We start from the raw sequence: 19,121 nt of genomic DNA, 5'->3' as shown, positions 1-19,121 counted from the left end.
TTCCTGTTTCGAGAATGAATTGGACGAAGATCATGAGCATGGTGTGCCACCACCCGGCACGCCCAAGGCCCCTATCTCCCAACACAACGGCCGGCGCACTATGTCGAACATCTCTGTCGGTGAATCCGCCAAGATGTCCACATTTTATCGAAGCGAACTTCTGTGCGACCTTGCGCATCGGATTCATTCGTGGCCGCAGGAGCTGTCACTGTCACTGTCACCAACAAACCCGGAAAGTCCAGCATGGCAGCACTATCACAGGCCACCCCGGTTCCAAACCCTTCAAAGGACGCAAGGTGCCGGGAGTCATACAGAGGCCAAAAATCCCTCTTCCTCGCGCGTACTCTGGACTCTATGTTGAGACCTGTCCCAAATTCCACCGGCGTCCGAGCATGGGGTGGATCAGGCACACTCTCCCGAACCAGCTTACTACTATAGGCCACGAGGAAACCGTGAGCAACGTAAAACGTTACAGTGCGATATATCATGTCATATCGCCACCCCGAAGCACCTGCGGGACTTCACCAGCCAGCCAGCCGGCCGGGCTCTGTATATATAGATGTGTACAACACACCATTGTCCGCCGGCGAACAAAGGGCCGAAGTGGGTGGTGGTTCACTTGCGTTCAGAAACTCAGCCAGACTACCATGCGTCCTGTTTCTGTTTTTCTTGGTGGCACCGATTTACCCTCTTCTGTTCTGGTCTCCTTCACCTACCTCAAAAGTGTCAAGTACATAGATAGTAGTTTAACTAGCAGGGGCGGCGTATGGAATGGCAAAGGGTCAAAGAAATAGATATTCTGAGATCTTCGCGGATGATGGATTACGGAGTGTGGATTGTGGATTGTGGATCGATATCTATGGGGTATTTATAGAGTCATCTTAACGTATTTGTTACTCTCTTTGCCTTCATCACAGTTCCAGCCCAACTCTTGCTCTATTTCTCATGGCTCCTGGACTGCAAGGGCCGGGGAACGGTCGATCCAAAGCTTGGTCCGGACCATGCAACATGTTCCAAAAGAGACCAGAAATACACAATCACGCATCCTGGCCTGCATGGATGTCATCAAGTTCAGCCAAGCTCCGGCTCCTCTCAGACGAAACTGTTGCCGACCTTTCTCATGCGGCCCTTCCATTCTCTCCTCGTCTTCTTTTCCTCTTGCTCGAGCCTCACCTTCTTCTTCCTCTCATAGACCGCCCGCACGGTACTCCTCACCTTTTCCTCGCCCTCGGCAAAATTGCGCCGGGCGAGCTGCACCACGCTATCGACCTGTTCGGGCGTGTATATGAAATTCCAGGTGCTCATGAAGTCGGATTTGTCCGGGTCGACGTTCGGCACGTCGGGATGCGGAAGGAGAGGGAAGTAAATCACGGCAATGCCGGCGTCGGGGTTCATCAAGTGGAAAGAGGCCGAGTCTTGATTGTCGCTGTTGTCCCAATTGAGACTTTTGGAGGGTGGTGGTTCTTCATCGCTGGATCTCTCGGATTTGCTGCCGACCCAGACGGTGCAGGGACCGAGCGAGCTGGCCGCATCTGGACCGGAGCCGGTCGTCGGACTTTCTGCAGTGTTGTCCTTTTTGGCCGCTTTATTCTCGCGATCCTCCTCTCTCGCTTCGGCAAGTTTTGTTGCCGCTTCTTGCGGAGTGGTTGCTTGTGCTTCTTCGAGTGCTTTGGCATTCTCCTGCGGTTTGGATGATCCTCTCGGCCATCCGGCACCGACAGGCCACCCCTTGATGCCGCGCTGTTTAGCATACCCATCCACCACGGACAGCCAGTTCTCTTTCTGGATATCTGCCGACGCATCGAACGCAATCAAGACGTCCACATCTCGGCCAGGTCGCAAGAGCGGGTAGATTGGGAGATTGTTGCTCATTCCAGCGTCCATGAGCTGGAGGTGGTCATTTTGAAACACAGAGTCTGGACAAGTCGCAGGGAGTTGGCCTTCCATGCCGTACACAAAGTTCGGAATAGTGGCCGGGTCGATGGGGTGGATCTTGATCAGGTCCTCGTTCTTCTCTTCAACCAGCAAGTTCACCCCCTCGAACCCCACCATCCCGATCAAAGCGGGCTTGATCTCTTTGTAGTAGTGCGATAGCGTTGCGCAAAAGGCCGACCCCCAGATCCCAAGAAGAAGACTCTGTCGGACTTCGGGCAGGGCAACACCGGTGTCAAGCAGCATATTTCGGCCGTTTTGGAAAGGCCGGCCTAAACTCCAAGTCGGTATGCCAGCACCGAACTCTTCGCAGAAAACTTCCCAGGGGTGCATCTCTATCCACTGAAACCACGCCTCCTTCCTGGCTTTCTCTTTGATCTTTTGTTTGAGAGCCAGATTGTCTCTGGATTTCTTTTCCTCCTCCACTTCCACAGGTATTTCGTGGCGGACGGCGGTATATATGGGCATGGGAAATTGACCATTCTCAATGTATATCCGTTGATTTGATAACTTGAGGTCTTGATCGTTGACATCGAGATCGCCGTGTGGTACCAGAAGCCTGGCAGCCAGCAAAAGACTGTAGATGTCCACGAGTCCAAAAGAAGCACCAGGGTCACCTTTCAGCTTTTCGACAAAGCCGCTGAGGATGAATTTGTTGGTGGGAGCACTCGTCACCAGCTTCAATGCCGGTGGAGGAAACGCGATATGTGTCCCAATCCGCGACTTGATGTGTTTGAGGAGTTGTCGGTGATCCTGCTTACCCAGTGACGAATAGAAGAGTGTCTGTAGCCAACAGCTGCCGCTGACTCCTGCGGTATATGTGACGCAATCAAAAAGACCCGCCTCTTGAGCTGACAGGTAGCTGCCTGTCCCGGCGACCATCGCCCGCAGGCCTCCGCCGCTCCCACAGATGGCAATGGTAGGCACGTCGTCAGGATGGATCTCCTTCTCATCCAGGCCAAGGTACTTTGCCAATGCTTTGGTCACGTATTGCTTCCTCTTGCGCCGGAACTCCAATTCGTCGTTGCCTAGGGTGTCACCAACGCGAACGGTAGCATTCCACTCGATTTCTGGGTTGATGCATGGATCATGTGCCTCCTGCCAGATCTGGTCTGCCAGCGTTCCGGGGCGCATGGAGAGCTCAAATTGAAGCTTCTGAAATCCGTCAGGAAGTATCTTGACCCAGTTGGGCACAACCCAGTCAGTAATCTTGTCGCTAACAGTGCCCCATTCTATCCTTGCAATGCCCTCTTTTACATTGTGGAAGTTTCTCGAGAAGGACGCCCAAGCATTCTCGTCGTCACTCTCGAAAGCCGGAGCATACTGATCAGGATCGTTTGTTTTGTCGATGATGGTCGCGTCACCTCTTTTTGTGGCATGTTTGGGGTCTTCGGTCTGCGCATTGCGACTCTGCACACGTCGAGCATAGGCTATAAGAGAGGCATCTTGAGGGACATGTACACCGGAAGGGCTGTCGAGCTGAATGGGATTGGCCCGTCGCGTTGAGCTGTGAACCCCAGCGCAAGCGACTGCAGCGAGGGCAGTGTTCCGCAGGTAGCTCGAATGGAGGAAAAGCCTCGCAGCGCCCATTGTCTTGAGCGCTGCACGAAAAGGCGATTAGTAGATGTCAAATTCCATCCTTTAGAAGGTAGAACCAAGCTTCCGGATCGACCCAGAGCCGCAGGAAGGGATTTTGCTGCTCGTGTTTGTGAGGGCGGATTGTGTTGGGGACGATCAGGTCACAATGACGTCGGAGAAGCTGGAAGCCGATTCCGACGCCGCCGAAGCCGGCACGTGGCGCCACTGTTCCTGGACTAAACCCAGAATGGACGCCCGCCAAATCACCTTCCACGCCGCCTTGAACTGATGCCCGTCGAATCCATCTCACATTTCCATTATCAACCCACGTATCCTTATCGTTTTTGGTATAGCTGGGACTCAGGAACCCAAGCCTATATCTTTGAGGGCATCCAGAGTGGGTCACCATCATAGCACAACCAAGGACCCGCAAAATGCGAAGCTGTGCAGCACAGACTGACGCTTGTTGACACTGTCTCAGACCAGACTGCATGGCCATAGGTCCTGTCGGAGAATTTAAGTGGCGTACCCTGCTTGTTTGAAACACTCAAGATGGTGGCACCAAGAAACGCCGCATTCGCTGAGGAGAGTGCCGAGGTTGAAGTCCTCCTGGCGTCCTTGGGGAAGACGAAAGACATCACCAAGCGAATAGCAGCCAGCCTGGCACGGCTGGATGTCAGCGGTAAGATCGTCAAGGATGCCATCGGGCCGATCTACAGCAACACCCAACAGCTTCAGATCACCAGTCGGAATATCGACAAGGTCAATGAAGCCATCGAGAAGCTCAAACAGCCGCTCGATTCGAGAGGTCGGGAGGAAGGCATCATCAGAGCAGGACCCAAAGCCTCGGGACTCCCGCAATATCTTAGCGCTCTGAAACGCATCGACAAGGCTCTCACCGATCTAAGCTCGACCAATATGAGGGCCAACCAACAGGCGATTTCCGATTTCCACAGCCTCCTGTCCACCGGCGTCAACCAGTTAAACGACATGTATCGGCAAATGCTACAAGAGGACGCCCAGCCCATCGAGCCTTTGCACCATATCACGAAGCAAATACCATTCCCGACATACCCCCAAGAAAAAGTTCAGTCTCTCAGTCAAATAGCAGTGGCCATGTCATCCGCTGGGGCACATTCGGCCAGACTGGGTCAACGGGATGAGGACGCGGCAGCCATGATCTATGTCGAAGTGAGGGGTGAGTACCTCCAAAACAGCCTCCAGAACCTGGCAGCCGCCTCGATCATGACCTCCAAACGACGCGGAAACGATTCGGGCATCTACCGAGAAGGCTCGAGCGGCGTCGGGACATACGCGAATGGTATCGAAGGCATGTTTATCGCAGAAGCGGAGAACACGTCTCGAATATTCCGTAACGATGCTGGGCGCATCTTTACCATGACTTGCGGCAAGGCTCTGGGGACGTTTACGAGGACTCTGTCGGAGCTGAATAACGTGATCAAGCCACGCATCTTGAGCGACTGTTTCCTCGCTTACGAGATCCTGGATCTCTTCACACCCCTGAGCTACCGGCTTGAATCGAGGACGGGTCAACTACGATCACAATTTGCGGACGCCCTCCGCCCGATACGCGACACTGCTCGCTCATCATTCGGCGAGATCCTGAGCCAAACAAAGAAACAAGCCGAATCAATTTCAACACTTCCTCCAGACGGTAGCACTATCCCGTTGGTCTCGCAAACAGCATCCCGCCTCCAAAACCTCGCCATCTTTGAGCGGCCCTTGCTGGCCCTTCTCTCCTCCATCGGTGACGGAAACTGGAAGTCGGCCCCGGGAATGATCTCGCAGTCTACACTGAACCTCGAATTAACCCCTTCCACTGAAAACCCAACTCTACTGTCTCACTACCTGATCGACGTCGTGGACGCCCTGCTTTCCACGCTCAACGCACGCTCCCAGGTTCTTCATCCGAAGAAACCCATCCAGGGAATCTTTCAACTCAACAGCGTCGCCGTGCTCACTCGGGCGGTCCAATCCTCACCAGACCTCGCCCGCTATCTGGGGATATCCCCGCACAACGCGAAACTCGACGCCTACCGCAAAGCCGGTTCTTCGCTGTACTTGACGGCGTGGCGCGACCCCGCCAACCACCTGTTCGACCAGATCCAGACGTCGGCTGGGTCGCGGCCCTTGTCCGGGCAAGCCATCGATTCGACGTTGATCATCAAATCCCTGTCCTCGAAGGACAAGGACAAGATCAAGGAGAAGTTCAAGCTGTTCAACAGCAGCTTCGACGAGCTGATCACCCGCCACAAGAGTCTGCACAAGGAGGCCGAGGTGCGGTCGCAGCTGGCGAGGGAGATCCAGGGCATGATCGAGCCGCTCTACACGCGCTTCTGGGACCGGTACCACGAGGTGGACAAGGGGAAGGGCAAGGTCGTCAAGTATGACAAGGGCACCCTGAGTCAGATGCTGGCCAGTCTCTAGGAGGGACCAGGCAAGGACAGTTTTGCCATCGTGGCCGTGACTGGGCGGATAGGCCGGAATGGTTGGATGAAATTGCCGGAATGACTGGGTGTAGGATGAGTTTGGGCTTTTCCGCTTTGAAAGTTATGGAAAAAAGCAAGAGGGTTTCGAAAGACGCATCTGCTGGGCTGGGAACGCTTGTATCGTTCGTTCGTTGGAAAGGGGCCACCAGGGCTTGTTCTTGTCCGGTGGTGTACGTTGCTTGACGAGCCCTGAAAGCAGAGATCTAATCTAGGAGGTATGTAGAAACGAGTTAGCGATCTAGCCAAAGAAATCTAGGTGATCGAGGATCTCCGAGTGGTGTCGTATCGTGTCGTGTCGTGTCGTGTCGTTGTCGGGCTGGCTTTGCTTGGACTGGATTGGATTAGATTAAGATGGGATGGATAAAATGCCATCACGGTAAACAAGTAACGCCATCGTCAATTAAACGCTACGGAACCAATGTAGGCGTACGCTTTTTCACATGTCATGCATGTCATGCATGCCCAGCCAGATGCGCCTCTCTTGATGGACATTGAAATCATCACAGACAAAAGCCGCCAATATGTACCCTGATTCCAGTTTGGGAACATTCTTTGTCCAAAATTGAATATCATGCCGGAACGCCATGTCCCACGAGAAGACCGTGCCCCCATACATATGCCATGCCATGTCATGTCATGCCGATGTCCAAAGTGTTATATCTTGTTGATGGATGTTGATGATTAGGTTTGATGTTGACAACGCCTCGCCTCGCCTCGCCTGGAATAGCATGGTATAGCATAGCATAACTTAGCATCGTATCGCATCGCATCGCATCGCATCACATCGCTTCGGCCACCGCAGTCCAGCATAGCACAGTACAGCACAGCACAGTCATGTCCAAATCATCCGGTGCGGCCGACACATGCCAAAACCAATCGTGTACTCTGCACAGAAGTCTCAATGCGAAGTAAGAGACTCAGGAACGTCCTCAACTGTTCTGTGCTCTCTTAGACGACTTGTTTTGCGCTGCTTGCTCGCAAGTCTGGATCGAGTTCATCTTCCGCAGGCGCGGATGTAGTCTTCTGCCGTGGAGTGGAAAAAATTGGGAAGGAAACGAAAAGGGAGAGGCGGGGACTTTTCTCTCTTTCTCCCTTTCTCTTCTTGGGGTGTATGTGCCTTTCATCCCGTCTTGCTCACCTCACCCTGTCATGTCATGTTGAATCAAATCCCAACACCGTGATCCGTAGTTTCTTGTTGATGATTCTTTTCCTGGCTCGGAGATTCTCAAGGCTTGCGAAACAACTCGATAATGGCCTTTTCCTCCCTCTCCCGATCCGGGTTGAGGATGAAGCGCACGGTGCCCTCGCGCCCTCTTTCGCCGGCGCGCTGCTTCAGGGCCACCACAGAGGCCGGCCCGGACACCGAACCAGAGCCAGAGCCAGGGCCCGCGTTGCCAGCGCCGCCAGAAGTTGCGTTCGTGCTTGCACTGCCGCGGCGCGGACTCGTCACGTCGCGCGGACTGACGTTCTTGCTCGACGATCCGGACTTGGTGCCGTTCATGGCGCCGGTGGTGCCGTTGACGTTGTGGTGTCCATGGTCGTTTGCGAACGACCCGTCAGTTTCCACCCACGCCGTGAAGCGAGGAATGCTCTTCTCCTCGGACTCGAGGTTTAGCGGGATGCGCACTTCGAGGAAGGTGTCGACGGGGAATGTTGGCCCAACCACCGTGGAGGTACGGTGGTGGGTGTAAAGTTCGAGAAGGTCCAGGAGAGTTTCTGAATGGAGGAGGGGATTTTTGTTAGTCTTGTATTGAAAATGCACTACCCTTCTCTTGCACAAGCCTTGTCGAAAATTGGATGGAGGAGAACTCACCCATCACCATCCCCCTCTCGACCCTCCACTCCCTGTAATCAGTGCCCGCCCAGATGGCCTCGTTGTCTTCGGCCAGCAACCTTCCTGCCAGCTCGAGACAGGCAAACGCCATGGTTGCCGTCGTCTGCTTCAGAGGGGCCCAGGTTCTGTAGAGATCGAGCGAGATGGAATACGCTGTCTTGACCACCGGTGAAGTTTTATCGAAAGAATAATGCTTCGCAAACTTGATGAGGAGTTCTTGCGGGTGGCGGTTGCGGAAGTCGAAACCCGAGGCCTCGAGCATGAGGCGTTCAAGGCCGATGATTGTGCGGGAGTGATGTTCGAAGACCTAGAACGAGCCAGACGGGTGGGTTAGCAACTCCTTGGAAGACGGACTGATGGTAAACGGCCAAAATTTTCAATAATGGATAAAAGGATCAGCATACCTGATCGTCCGGCGACAAGTGCTCCGTTCTAGAGACTTTCAGGTTGTGCGCCGCGCAGAGAATATCTCGCGATTTCTTGAGTGTGTCTTCGATCTTGCACGCCGTGAAAAGTGCAGCTGCCGCTGCGTCCTACCGGCAGCATCGATGTCAGCAATCCAAAGGACCCAGCGTGGAGTCCACGATCTTGGAGCAGCGGCCTTACCACAAAACTGTACTCTCCATCGGAATGTTGTAGCCGGAATTTGTGATAATACACGACGGCGGTGTTGAATGTTCTGACTGGCCTGCATATCGACGGTATATGTCAATCACTCCTGTACGTGATCAGGGCGCGTGCTGTTTGAGAAGGGACCTGGACCGTGTGGCTATGTGAAAAGCGACACGAGGTTCAATAAGAACTCACAGCTTCAACGCCCTTCTCACATTGTCAATCCACTGCACTCCGGCCAGTCTCAGATTGTCCTCCCTCGCTTGGCTGACGCCGTTCTCCTTAAGACACTTCTGGATCTCCTGCTCAAAGACGTAAGATTTGGCGACCTGGACGTGGTTTGGGAGTGGACCGCCGCGCTTGGGTGGGCCGCCACCTCCTGATACAGATGTGTTGGATGAGGCTGGTGCTGTGGCCCCCTCACCACCGGGAGGAGGGCCAGCCGCTCCGTTCATTGTGTCGTGATGATGAGGGGAGTGGGGAGCGATGTCACCACATTCGCACGGAGTATCCCCAGTTTGAAAGGGTGGCGGTAGCAAGATGTAGATGCTCACGGACTCGAAATACCCGGGTGTTGAAGATGATGATGCGGACGAAGGTAAGTCTTGGATGTAAAAGCCCTCGTCTTGATCAGATTCACTCGTCACGCTGTTGTCGGAGCGTGGTGTTTTGAGGCTCGAAATTGAAGACCACGAGAAACTTTCCTGAGAATTAGGAGTGGCTGCTGTTGATTCGTCAGCCTCGTCGGTCACGTGCGGAGGCACATAGTCACGTGGTGCCATGGCAAGTGTCGTCGTTTTGTGGTGGACAGGAGCGGTCTTGTTAGGAGAAGATGGAATAAGAAGACAAAGGGATGAGTGAGGAGGAAGTACTCAGTGCGTATGAGAATGAAATAAATAACAAACAGCAACGTGTCGAATTCGTTTTCAGCGCAGACGTCGCGAGTAGTAACAAACATCCAACCCTGACCTAACGGGGAGGGCTATTATTCCAAGATGGGCAGATAGAGATCTGAGGGAGTCCAATTGATGTTCATTAGTTCTGTAGAGTGTCAAGATTTCATAATAATTGAGCACATGAAAGCCGCCTAGTTTTGACCCTTGCCTCCCGCCCTTTGCCAGAGACAACACAACTCTTTCGTAAAGGAACGCTCACAACACCACCGTGGTATCCCACAGATGTACATATCCAGGAGGATTTCGGCAGTGGTGACAACTGCATCCTGTCCCTCCCTCACCTGATGATGATATCATTCGGTTTGGACGAGATCGGTCGAGTCATTCATGGATGGCTATGAACCGACCGGCGAGACCTCAGACTTACTGTCCACCTTTTTAGCCTCTCGCTCGACTTCCCCGTCGCCGCCGTCGTCGTCCTCGCGTGCTCGCTTCTTTCCGGCAATGGCTTCCACATCTGCTTGGACGCTTTCCGTGATGGTGTTGGCGGTCTTAGAAGAGGCATCGGCGTCACCACCTTGCTCTGTCGACTCGACATTGTCCGCAGCCTCCTGCTCCTTTTTGGTTTCGGCTTCAACCGCGGCCTTGGCCTTTGCGAGGGCTTCGTCACGACCGCTATCACTCTTCATGGGAGTTGTCTTGATTGTTGGAATGCCCCTAGTAGGTAGATATCAGTCCCTGTAAATCTCCCAGAACAAACAGTGGATATCAACTTGCCTGTCGTCTGTTTCTGGCTCCTTGGTTCTGTTGCCTCGAGAATCGCGACCGTTGCGGTCTCCCCGCCGCTTGTTGTCTCGGAATCCACGCTTCTGATCTTCGTCCCGACGGGTTCGCCAATCTCGGGTATCTTCGTCACGCTTACGCTTGCCTCCGTCTCGGCCGCCGCGATGGCTCTGGCGATCTCGTCGGCCTCCCCTGTTGGACGTGATCTTGCCCGCATTGAGATCCGCCGTCTTCTTAGCGGTGTACTCGGTCTTGCTCATGATGAGGAGATCCCGGCCTTGGTACTTCGGTTTGGGATCCAGCGCCAGAAATGACTGTGCCAGCTCCTCAGTCTCGAACTCAACAAAGACACTGCCTTTGAAGAACTTCTCGTCGTTCCGTCTCAAACGAACCGCGCGAGTAGGGCCATATGGATCAAAAAATGCCTCAATGTCAAATTGGGTACTTGCGTTCTCCTCGCCGAATCCCTTCACATACACGGTTCGGGGGTCAGCTGCTTGCGAAACAGCCTCGAAGAAGTTTTCTGGGAGTGGATTTTTCCGGCGCACGTGGGTGTCATCGTTGGTAAGTTCGAGCGTCTGGGACTCTCGCAGAGCCTCGACGATAGCCTCGAAGGGCTGAAAGCGGCGCATGCGCTTGAATTTGTGGATTTCTCGCAGGTCGACCGGGTTGTTCGCAACACCACCAGTCTGCGCAAAGAGGAATTTGTCCTTCGGAAGGTTGGAGTCGGAGAAGTAGAATTCCACCTATTGGACTCGTGAGTCCCTTGCATTGTTTGCGAGGCTGTCAGGGTGTACATACCTGTTTCCGGATGGCGACCGGGTCATCGGTCTCCTCTTGCGTCGTGACATCGGACTTGATGTTGTCGCGATAATTCCGAGAATTGTTGTTGTTGTGACCGCCTCGTCCTCGACCCCGACCCCGACTATTGTGGTCTGATCGGCCACGATCGCGATGCTCGACATTGTCACCGGTAGCATCCTTCTCGTCCGTGGTCTCTTTTGCTGCAGTGCTGTCCAACTCCTTCGCAGCTTCTCCCTCATCTGCACTCGCCTTCTCGGCGACGCTCTCCGATTCTCTGGGAGCTTCTACTTCAGCTGATTTCGACTCCGCAGTGCCATTGGTTTGCTCAGGCTTATCTTTGGTGGTAGCACCATCTTCCAGCTCAGCTAGCATCTTCTTGGCCTCTTCTGCGGCTTGCGCATTCTGATCCACTGGCGTCTGAAGTGCTTCCGTGACTGCTTCCTCGACAGACATCTTCACACGCTTGCGGCAAAGACGCCGGAAGCAGGATCAAATGGAAACTCGGAGGAGGATTCAGATGGGAGATGGACTAATGGTGCGGAGAGGGCAGCAAATCAGAGGTTGAGGTGACTCAATGGCTCTGGAAGTGGTCGGTGAGTCAACGGAGGAAGCACACAAGGCAGATTCGAGTAGAAGTATGCCTTAAGGGCTACAAGCAAAAGAGGCAGCGCATACGACTCTGTTGATGCAAAATGCACTTTTTGCGTCTGGAAAATTTAAGCCACTGCGGGGATGTCTTGGCGGGTCAGATTTCCCTCCCAGCCACCAGCCACCGCCTTAATATTGTTTCCCTATTCACTATTCATCTGTTGTTGCCACTACAGCTACATGGTGCTATTGTTTCCTATTGCAACATGCAACCTCGCGAGGATGCAGAATATGTGCTTCCTAGGAAGTCGATTCTTCTCGCAGTGCTTGTTTCCAACAGCCACGTGAGTCATCAGACTCAAGCGAAACCCTTCAGAAAGAGGAGGTCACACAACCTTTAACAGATAGTACAACCCCTGCTGGACAAAATGAATGAAAAGGATGCTGAAATCAGTGTCGCTGATGTCTCGAGTAAACATGTCACTTCGTGAATTCTCAATTGCAGCTTGCGTCGATTTCGGCTTTGCCAAGCTCTCTGTGCATTGTCCTCGGCGATGCTTTGTGCTTGGAAGATGTTCCAGATAGGAGTAAAAGAAGGCATCATTGATGTAACCCCGATAGTCTACATGAAGGAAGCGCCGATACCAAAGCAGACGAACCTGCAACGCCGGCCACGGGTCACAATGCCACCATCCCGGCTCAGAAAGAATGGATTGTCACTCGCGAGGAAAGAACAGCCCAAGAACAAAAATGAAACCCGGATTTCTATATCTGGTCTTTCCAATGGGGTAAATTGGTAAGTAATCAGAAGGATGGGCAAGGCTCATGAATATGATGAAACTCGCATAAACGACTCCCAGATTTTAATCTTTCAGGATTTCATATCCGGGCACGAGGTCAATAATTCTCAAAGTCGATTGCATCGGAAATATTGGGTGAGCGGTGGGGCACTGGAAGAGCCAACACCGCCAGGGCCAGGTCAAGAGCACAGTTGACAGGTTCTGAGGCTGTTGCAGTTGTTGTCCACCATTCGCTCATATCGGTTATCGGTATCTGAAAGCTTTTGCTAGGGGTCAATGATGACGGACCTTTGGACCGCTAGACCCGATACCAGGGAAGGTAAGAATTTGTTCCTCTTTTTACCGACCCTTGAGTCTGAAGAATGGTCTTCCTGGGTGGAAGAGATTTTATTGTGACAATGTCATAGAGCGCGTGTACTTTTTGAGGGATATGCCACTGAAGCAGCTTCTCGACCAGTTGGGTTTGTTCCCGAAATCTTCCTGAGATACTCTCGCACATAGTGTTACTAAGTCTCCACTCGTACTGTTTAGTGCCTGCTTAGCCCGACCTCAACCAGAAGCAAGAGAACCCCTGTGCCTTGCGTACCGGTGTGACGTGGTGTTACCAGCACAGCATATTATATCGCCCAGTTATCCAATCGGGTAAAGTCAGATATCACTTGTGGCTGAAGTCCTGGAGGCTTAGAACGCAGGACAGCTTAATCATTGGCCAGCGTCACTAACCGATCTGGAAGTTCGGTAGTGTTCGAGTGGTCGCCGCACGCTATTTGGGGTATGGAGATGCAAATTTCTTCCTGGCTTCCTAGAAGACGCTAAGTAATTACCCCCCTGGCATATGGAAAGATTGGGAATCCTAATTTATTAATTCATGAAGAAACCCAGCCGCGAGACTTCCATAAAGTGTACGAAATGAAAACAACAACGCTGCCAGTGCTGAGTAAGGCTGATCCGTTGTATAGCTCTTGTGGTGGGGGCTGTCTGGACAAGGGAGACTCTCGCAGGCACAACTTATCGAACACACCTGATTATGACTAGTAGGGATAAAGACTTTAAGTAATCACTTCAGGACTTAAGCATTCAAGTATGTCAATGTTGAATTGTACTGCCCCTTTCTGGACCGATCCCAATCCCGAGCTGCATACAGGACGTGCATGTTGAAATGCAACATCCCGGCATCTGGAACCCTATTTCAACTCACTTACGGGATGGAACATGTTGAGTTGCGACTATCCCATAAGTCTGGAGCATATAGTTATCACAGCAGAGTGTGGCTACCTCAGCCTGCACTGGAGATGTACATTGTCAGTCTCTGTGAATAGTGTTGGGAACTGTGGACGTTGCCTTACCTTCAGTCCGAGTCTTCCTTGAATACGGCTCCAAGAGAAATAAGTTCATTCGAATCGGCCCTTCCATCGAAGCCAAGGAGGATGCCATTGCCCACCTCTTCGGAATGTTTCGTCCCGCCCTTACCCCCAGTGTAGTCCATTCCCCCATGGTCAAACGTGCGGCCCCCGTCCGTTGTTAACTTGATTCTGTCGACTCGGTCTCCCGTCCACAGATCCAGCGAGTCCACTTTCTCATTGTCATCAAACTCGAAAGAGTACGACGTGCCTGTCTTGTTTCCTCGTTCACGTTCCTTGCCATCGGTCCAATCGAGCTTGATGGCCTTGACCAGTTTCCTATCACTGTAGCCGCCGCTTCCATTGTCAACCCAGACGGTGATTTTCTTGACCGCAATCTTGTTGTCTGTGAGCGTAAATGCCGTACCACTGGAACCACCTTTGTCCGAGTTGGTGACTATGGCCTTGGTGCCTGTTTTGAGAGGGGTCATTTTGGCTTGTTGGGATAGAGGAGAAGATGTATTCTCAGAGGGTGTGGGTTAGTCTCTTGCTTCAAGGGAGAAAACGAGGCAGAGAATTGTAGTCCGCTTGTGAGCGTCGTCACCAACTTTTTAACCCAATTTTCGGTCTTCCATTCTCTACGCGTCAGTCTTCTCGCTGGAGGGTGCCTGCCCAATGCGACCTAGACATTACAAAATGTGACAGGTCATCTCTATGTAGCCAATTGAGTTCTCAACTAGCTCTCCCTCGCTATCCTGTGCTCTCCCACATCCTTCCTTGCCCGCCTCCCCCTCCCCTCTCTTGTCGTCCGGTTGTGAGGCTCTGCTGTGAAAGCTCCACAGGCGGATGGGAACTCGGTCTGTGGGGACACTCGGAGAGAGGGTTCGACGGACGAATCGCAAGAGCGAGGAGGACGGTCTGGGTGTCAGGCTCAAATTCTGCTGGTCAAACATACCTGGGACATCACACGATGTCGGACGGTGTCCGAAGGCTGTGTGGTTACACAGCGTCTGCAAGGAGCTCTATTGGGATTGATAGCGGATTCGGTCACAGCGAGCTGCAGTGCAGCCACATCCTCATGCAACCTGCTTGGGCCAGCCCAGCTATATTACCCCACATGTTTCTTTGCCCTCTCTAGCGCAGCTGAGCTCCTCAGGTATTGCGCAAAGACGAGGTAAGTCGACACCCGGCGGGAATGTCTCGGGGCAGCGAATTCGGTTCATGCTCGGTAGAAGCTATTAACGCCACCAAAATTGTATGGGAATCAATTCTTCATGACATTGATCTATTCCTTGCGTTATCCTTGACCCTACCGCCGTCTATTTGACTTCGCCGCAGCCTATCTTGTAAAGCCAACCTTGGTGTCTACTTCAGCTTAGCTAGGAAGCCTTGTTGCTTCGACTCCACCAGCCTAGCAGTCTGCCTGTGGACTCGCTTGCCTCTGCGTCTGCCAATGGTGGGGGGCGCCGTCGATGCCGCTGAGTGAGCCAAGGATTTACCGACTTCGTGCCGGGGTCGATCCAGCCTGCAGGGACCCATTAACTAACTCTGCCTTGCTCGCCCTCTCGTCCATATCATGCTGATCTGCACATATTTCGATCGAACTATAATGGAACACCTCGACAACTTGAGGTTTATGTCTCAGTCTTCTGAGAGGTTTGATTTTGTCAAGTTCGGGCTCTAGGGGACCCCTTCGGGCCTCTGCTATAGTTGCTACCCATACCTCATACCCCGCATCAGTTGTGGTTAAACACTACTAAAGTATCCTGGAAACTTCCATCCTTTGGTCTGTTTGGTGGCGCATCTTACAGCTTAACGGACGCTGCAGCGAAATATCAAATATCCCGCCGAATTCAGCGTTTGGTACCGCCGCTTTGATATGTGGTTCCTTCCTCGATACTGCTAGTTATTTCCAGATGCCAATCCTTGTTCTGGTTGCATTCTCTCCAGCCATTGTTAGATCAATCTTAAGACCTGGGAATCCCTCTTCATCGCTTCCACCTATAATGTGGAAGCGGCCTCACGTTGGAGTGCATTTCTGGAACCCTAGCAATAGCCTTGGCCGTTCACAGCGGACAGAAGAGACGCCGTTCTGCGCAGTCACGTGCTCTAACCGAACAAAACCTCGAGTGACACGCCGCCAAACTCCGCTGCGCAGTTCACCTTGAGCCTCACAACATTTCTGAGACCTTACTGCTTCTCCTATCATTGCTAACATGGCGTTCGATGCGGAAAAGGTGCAGCGTGTTCTCAAGACGGTGCCGTCCCTTTATCGAGGACCCGGTGGTGCTGTCGCTGTCCTCAAAGATGGCAACCTCGTCGGCCAGCATGTCTGGGGCTACGCGGACATGGACCGACGGATCCCCATCACACCTCAGGTCCTCTTCCCAATCTGTTCGATCACGAAACAATTCGTTTCCATGTTGCTGCTTGACCTCACGGAGAAGCCGCCGCCAGGGATTACTCGTCAGGATTTCCAAGCACAGATGCTCGCCAGACTCCGTGAAGTCGTACCCCCAGAACTTGTCGATGAAGGTGGGTTGACTGTGGAGAACCTAGTCGACATGTGCTCCGGACTGCGTGACTACTGGGCACTCTGTACACTCCAAGGCAGTCGGCCGGATACCCCCTACTTGCTCCACGAGCATAATCCGGATATGCTGCGCCGCATCAGGTCTGTGCACTTCCGGCCTGGCTATGAATACTCATACTCCAACACCAACTTCAACATAATGGAGCGACTCATCGAGCACGTCACAAAAGATTCTCTGGGCAACCTGTTGTCTGAAAGGATCTTAGGTCCGGCCAAGATGAAAACAGCGCGGTTGTGTCCTCGCACCGACAGGTTGCCTGCACCCATTGTTGGATACGAGGGGTCGGAGAAGTTCGGATTTTTTCCGGCACCGAACTTCATCGAATGGTCTGCAGACGCTGGCTTGGGGGCTTCACTCGACGATATGATCGCATACGAAAAATACTTTGACCGCAGGTACACGGACCCGCAGGACAGCTACCGAGACGCCATTACTCCGCGTGACTACAGGGACGGCGCCAGGGCAAAATACCGCTACGGACTGCGACATGCGGATCTTGGAAAATACAACACGATGGGCCATGGTGGAGCTCTTCGCGGCTACAAACTCATGCGTCGTTACGTGGCTGGCGAACGCCTCTCTGTTGTTGTCTTGTTCAATCATTCAGCTAATGCGACAGAGGCCGCCGGATACATTCTGAAGCAGATTCTGGACGTATCCGACCCACCGCCATTGGCAGTCCAACCTGTTCAACAATGGTTCGGATCATTCCTCGACCCTGAGACTCAACTTGCGATCCGAGTTCTGCCAGGAGACGCGGGCAAGATCAAGATCAGCTACGTCAGAGGGGAAGAGACACTAAGACTCGTTGATTCCAACAAGGCTGAATCTCCTGACGTCGAGGCTTCGATCGACGGGGACATTCTGCGCGTTCGCCGCTTCGACGACAACCGCGTGCTAATTGCGCAACGCCTAAATCACAATGCAGGCATACTTGACAGATCGCCAGTGCAGGGCACTTATCGATGCAGCGAGACAGAGTCTACTTTCACCTGCGAGGGCGAGGGGGACATGTTGTACGGGTTGTTTGATGGTTGCTTCGGCCGGGGCCCGCCACACCTCATGACCCATCTTGGCGAAGATGTGTGGCTGTTGGCCGACCCACGCGCCATGGACGATCAACCTCCTGGCGATTGGACCATCGTGTTTGTTCGAAATGGGCAAGGAGCCGTAGTCAAGGCCAACATCGGCTGCTGGCTGGCTCGGAAGCTTGACTTCGTGAAAGTGTAAAGGCGCCGTAGAAGAATAGAAGTCTCGGAGAGTTATAGTCGCCTGTCCATCATGAAAAAAGGGTGCTTTTCCCGTGTGCAGCGCGTGTGGGATACTCCGTGCTTTCGCTCTCCCTCGATTCTAACTCCTCAAAGAAGTCCGGCCGGCCCCCCGGGGGAAGGAGTAGGGGAGGGCAGGCTGGCAGGACTTATGACAGGCCTAGTGACCCCCGATTCCCAGTTTCCAATGTTTCAAAACCACGAAAGAGCGATATCCCGGGCCCTCTTGCTCGGTCAAGATTACTTCACGGCACTCAGAGAGGGCGTTTTCAGTATTTCTCCTCCGGCTTTGCCGCATGATTACCTCCATAACATGCATGTTCAACCGGTGAGGCAACGGGATGTCACGAGCTTTGGCAATCATTTTGCTGACTCATCAACTGCGAGGGGCAAGCCTCCAGGACTGACAACGAAGCCTACCTGCAACTCAGGACCGCGGTGTGCACGAGAAAGCAACAGAGAGTAATATCCCATTGCTCACCATGAAGCACCGCCCCGCATCACAGATGCAGACACTGTCCAAGAGTGTAAGGGTTTTTTTGGCTCATCAACGGAAAGCTCATCATCATCATCACCCAACCCAGGGTTGTGGAGCGCATGGCGGTATGTCGCATCATTTTGTATGGGACCCTCGCGCCAGAGCAATCTGCCCGCATCGATTTACACCGCCTATGCGAGATATCTTGAGTAGAGCGACGAATGCCATAGTCTGGGTTGGCACAAGTAACCAGCGATGGTTCTCTCCTGGATTGGCGAGGCCATTTCTTCAAGATTGCCTCAACCACCGAATAGAGCATGAGCACATCGTACCCTTCACTCATGTCTTGATGCCTGGGGAAACTAGACTTGACCAAGTGACACCCCCACATACCATCTTGGACATATGAACATTTGGCCGACCAGAGACTCGATGTCACAATTGCCAATCTATTTCGAAATTGTCTCCAGTGGGACGATGCAGAGAATCGAAGTAGCTACTGACTCCGGGCTTGAACCGCACAAAAGCTTACATTATTTCAAAATCCCATTCTACAGAGCGGAGACGCTACCGTTCCATTCAGAGCAATCAAGTCATTCTCGGAAAATGTGTGGTCTGCCCGGAAGGAGCAAGGAGATATTGTGACAAGAATGGCATTGCGTTTCTTCTCATCCCTCCTATTAGTCCCGGACATCCTATCGAACCTCTCCATGAGGTTTTGACAGCACAGCGACATCGCCATGCTACAGGCCCAAGAGATAAGGTGTATGCTCTAATAATACTTGGAATCTCTGACCTGGCCGCAAACGACTGCCCCTCGGCTCGAGGTGCCCTATGAAAAACCCGTGGGGGAAAATAGCGATGGCAATTCTGATGGCTGCGTCTCAACTCGACATAATCTGCTCTACAATACCCGATGAGCCGGACTCTTCCTATCAGCTGCCTTATTGGTTTCGGACTGGTCATCGAGCCCTCGTGGCTCCACTGTAATGCCACCAGACGAGTCGCGTGCTGGAGGACAAATTCCGAGTTTGACTTCAGACAGCAAGTCGGCATAGATATCCTCTCAGCAACTGGGCTGGTCTTCGGCCATGTATCAGCAGT

At 52.9% G+C, this 19,121-nt stretch overlaps 6 protein-coding genes across 6 annotated transcripts; 2 read left to right on the top strand and 4 right to left on the bottom strand.

Moving 5' to 3' along the window:
* Positions 1-1,092: 1,092 nt before the first annotated feature.
* On the bottom strand, positions 1,093-3,522 carry AYL99_10316 (hypothetical protein; the record flags this gene model as incomplete). The annotated part of the gene is made up of 1 exon (XM_018841822.1): positions 1,093-3,522. One exon carries the CDS (start codon positions 3,520-3,522, stop codon positions 1,093-1,095), a length of 2,430 nt encoding a protein of 809 aa, XP_018688710.1.
* Positions 3,523-4,062: 540 nt separating this feature from the next.
* On the top strand, positions 4,063-5,958 carry AYL99_10315 (hypothetical protein; the record flags this gene model as incomplete). Its single annotated transcript, XM_018841821.1, has 1 exon — positions 4,063-5,958. The coding sequence occupies one exon, from the start codon at positions 4,063-4,065 to the stop codon at positions 5,956-5,958; it is 1,896 nt and encodes a 631-aa protein (XP_018688709.1).
* Positions 5,959-7,245: 1,287 nt separating this feature from the next.
* On the bottom strand, positions 7,246-10,051 carry AYL99_10314 (hypothetical protein; the record flags this gene model as incomplete). The annotated part of the gene is made up of 6 exons (XM_018841820.1): positions 7,246-7,736; positions 7,834-8,161; positions 8,259-8,387; positions 8,461-8,542; positions 8,662-9,190; positions 9,790-10,051. The coding sequence occupies 6 exons, from the start codon at positions 10,049-10,051 to the stop codon at positions 7,246-7,248; spliced, it is 1,821 nt and encodes a 606-aa protein (XP_018688708.1).
* A 42-nt stretch (positions 10,052-10,093) lies between these two features.
* AYL99_10313 (hypothetical protein) lies at positions 10,094-11,402 on the bottom strand (the record flags this gene model as incomplete). The annotated part of the gene is made up of 2 exons (XM_018841819.1): positions 10,094-10,891; positions 10,947-11,402. 2 exons carry the CDS (start codon positions 11,400-11,402, stop codon positions 10,094-10,096), a joined length of 1,254 nt encoding a protein of 417 aa, XP_018688707.1.
* Positions 11,403-13,685: 2,283 nt separating this feature from the next.
* AYL99_10312 (hypothetical protein) lies at positions 13,686-14,168 on the bottom strand (the record flags this gene model as incomplete). Its single annotated transcript, XM_018841818.1, has 1 exon — positions 13,686-14,168. One exon carries the CDS (start codon positions 14,166-14,168, stop codon positions 13,686-13,688), a length of 483 nt encoding a protein of 160 aa, XP_018688706.1.
* A 1,725-nt stretch (positions 14,169-15,893) lies between these two features.
* Positions 15,894-17,501, top strand: AYL99_10311 (hypothetical protein; the record flags this gene model as incomplete). The annotated part of the gene is made up of 1 exon (XM_018841817.1): positions 15,894-17,501. One exon carries the CDS (start codon positions 15,894-15,896, stop codon positions 17,499-17,501), a length of 1,608 nt encoding a protein of 535 aa, XP_018688705.1.
* Between the last annotated feature and the right edge of the window lie 1,620 nt (positions 17,502-19,121).

This window comes from Fonsecaea erecta, assembly GCF_001651985.1.
Source record: "Fonsecaea erecta strain CBS 125763 chromosome Unknown Scaff11, whole genome shotgun sequence".
Taxonomy (NCBI): domain Eukaryota; kingdom Fungi; phylum Ascomycota; class Eurotiomycetes; order Chaetothyriales; family Herpotrichiellaceae; genus Fonsecaea; species Fonsecaea erecta.
Note: the sequence above shows the minus strand (reverse complement) of the source record. Positions and strands in the feature narration are given on the sequence as shown.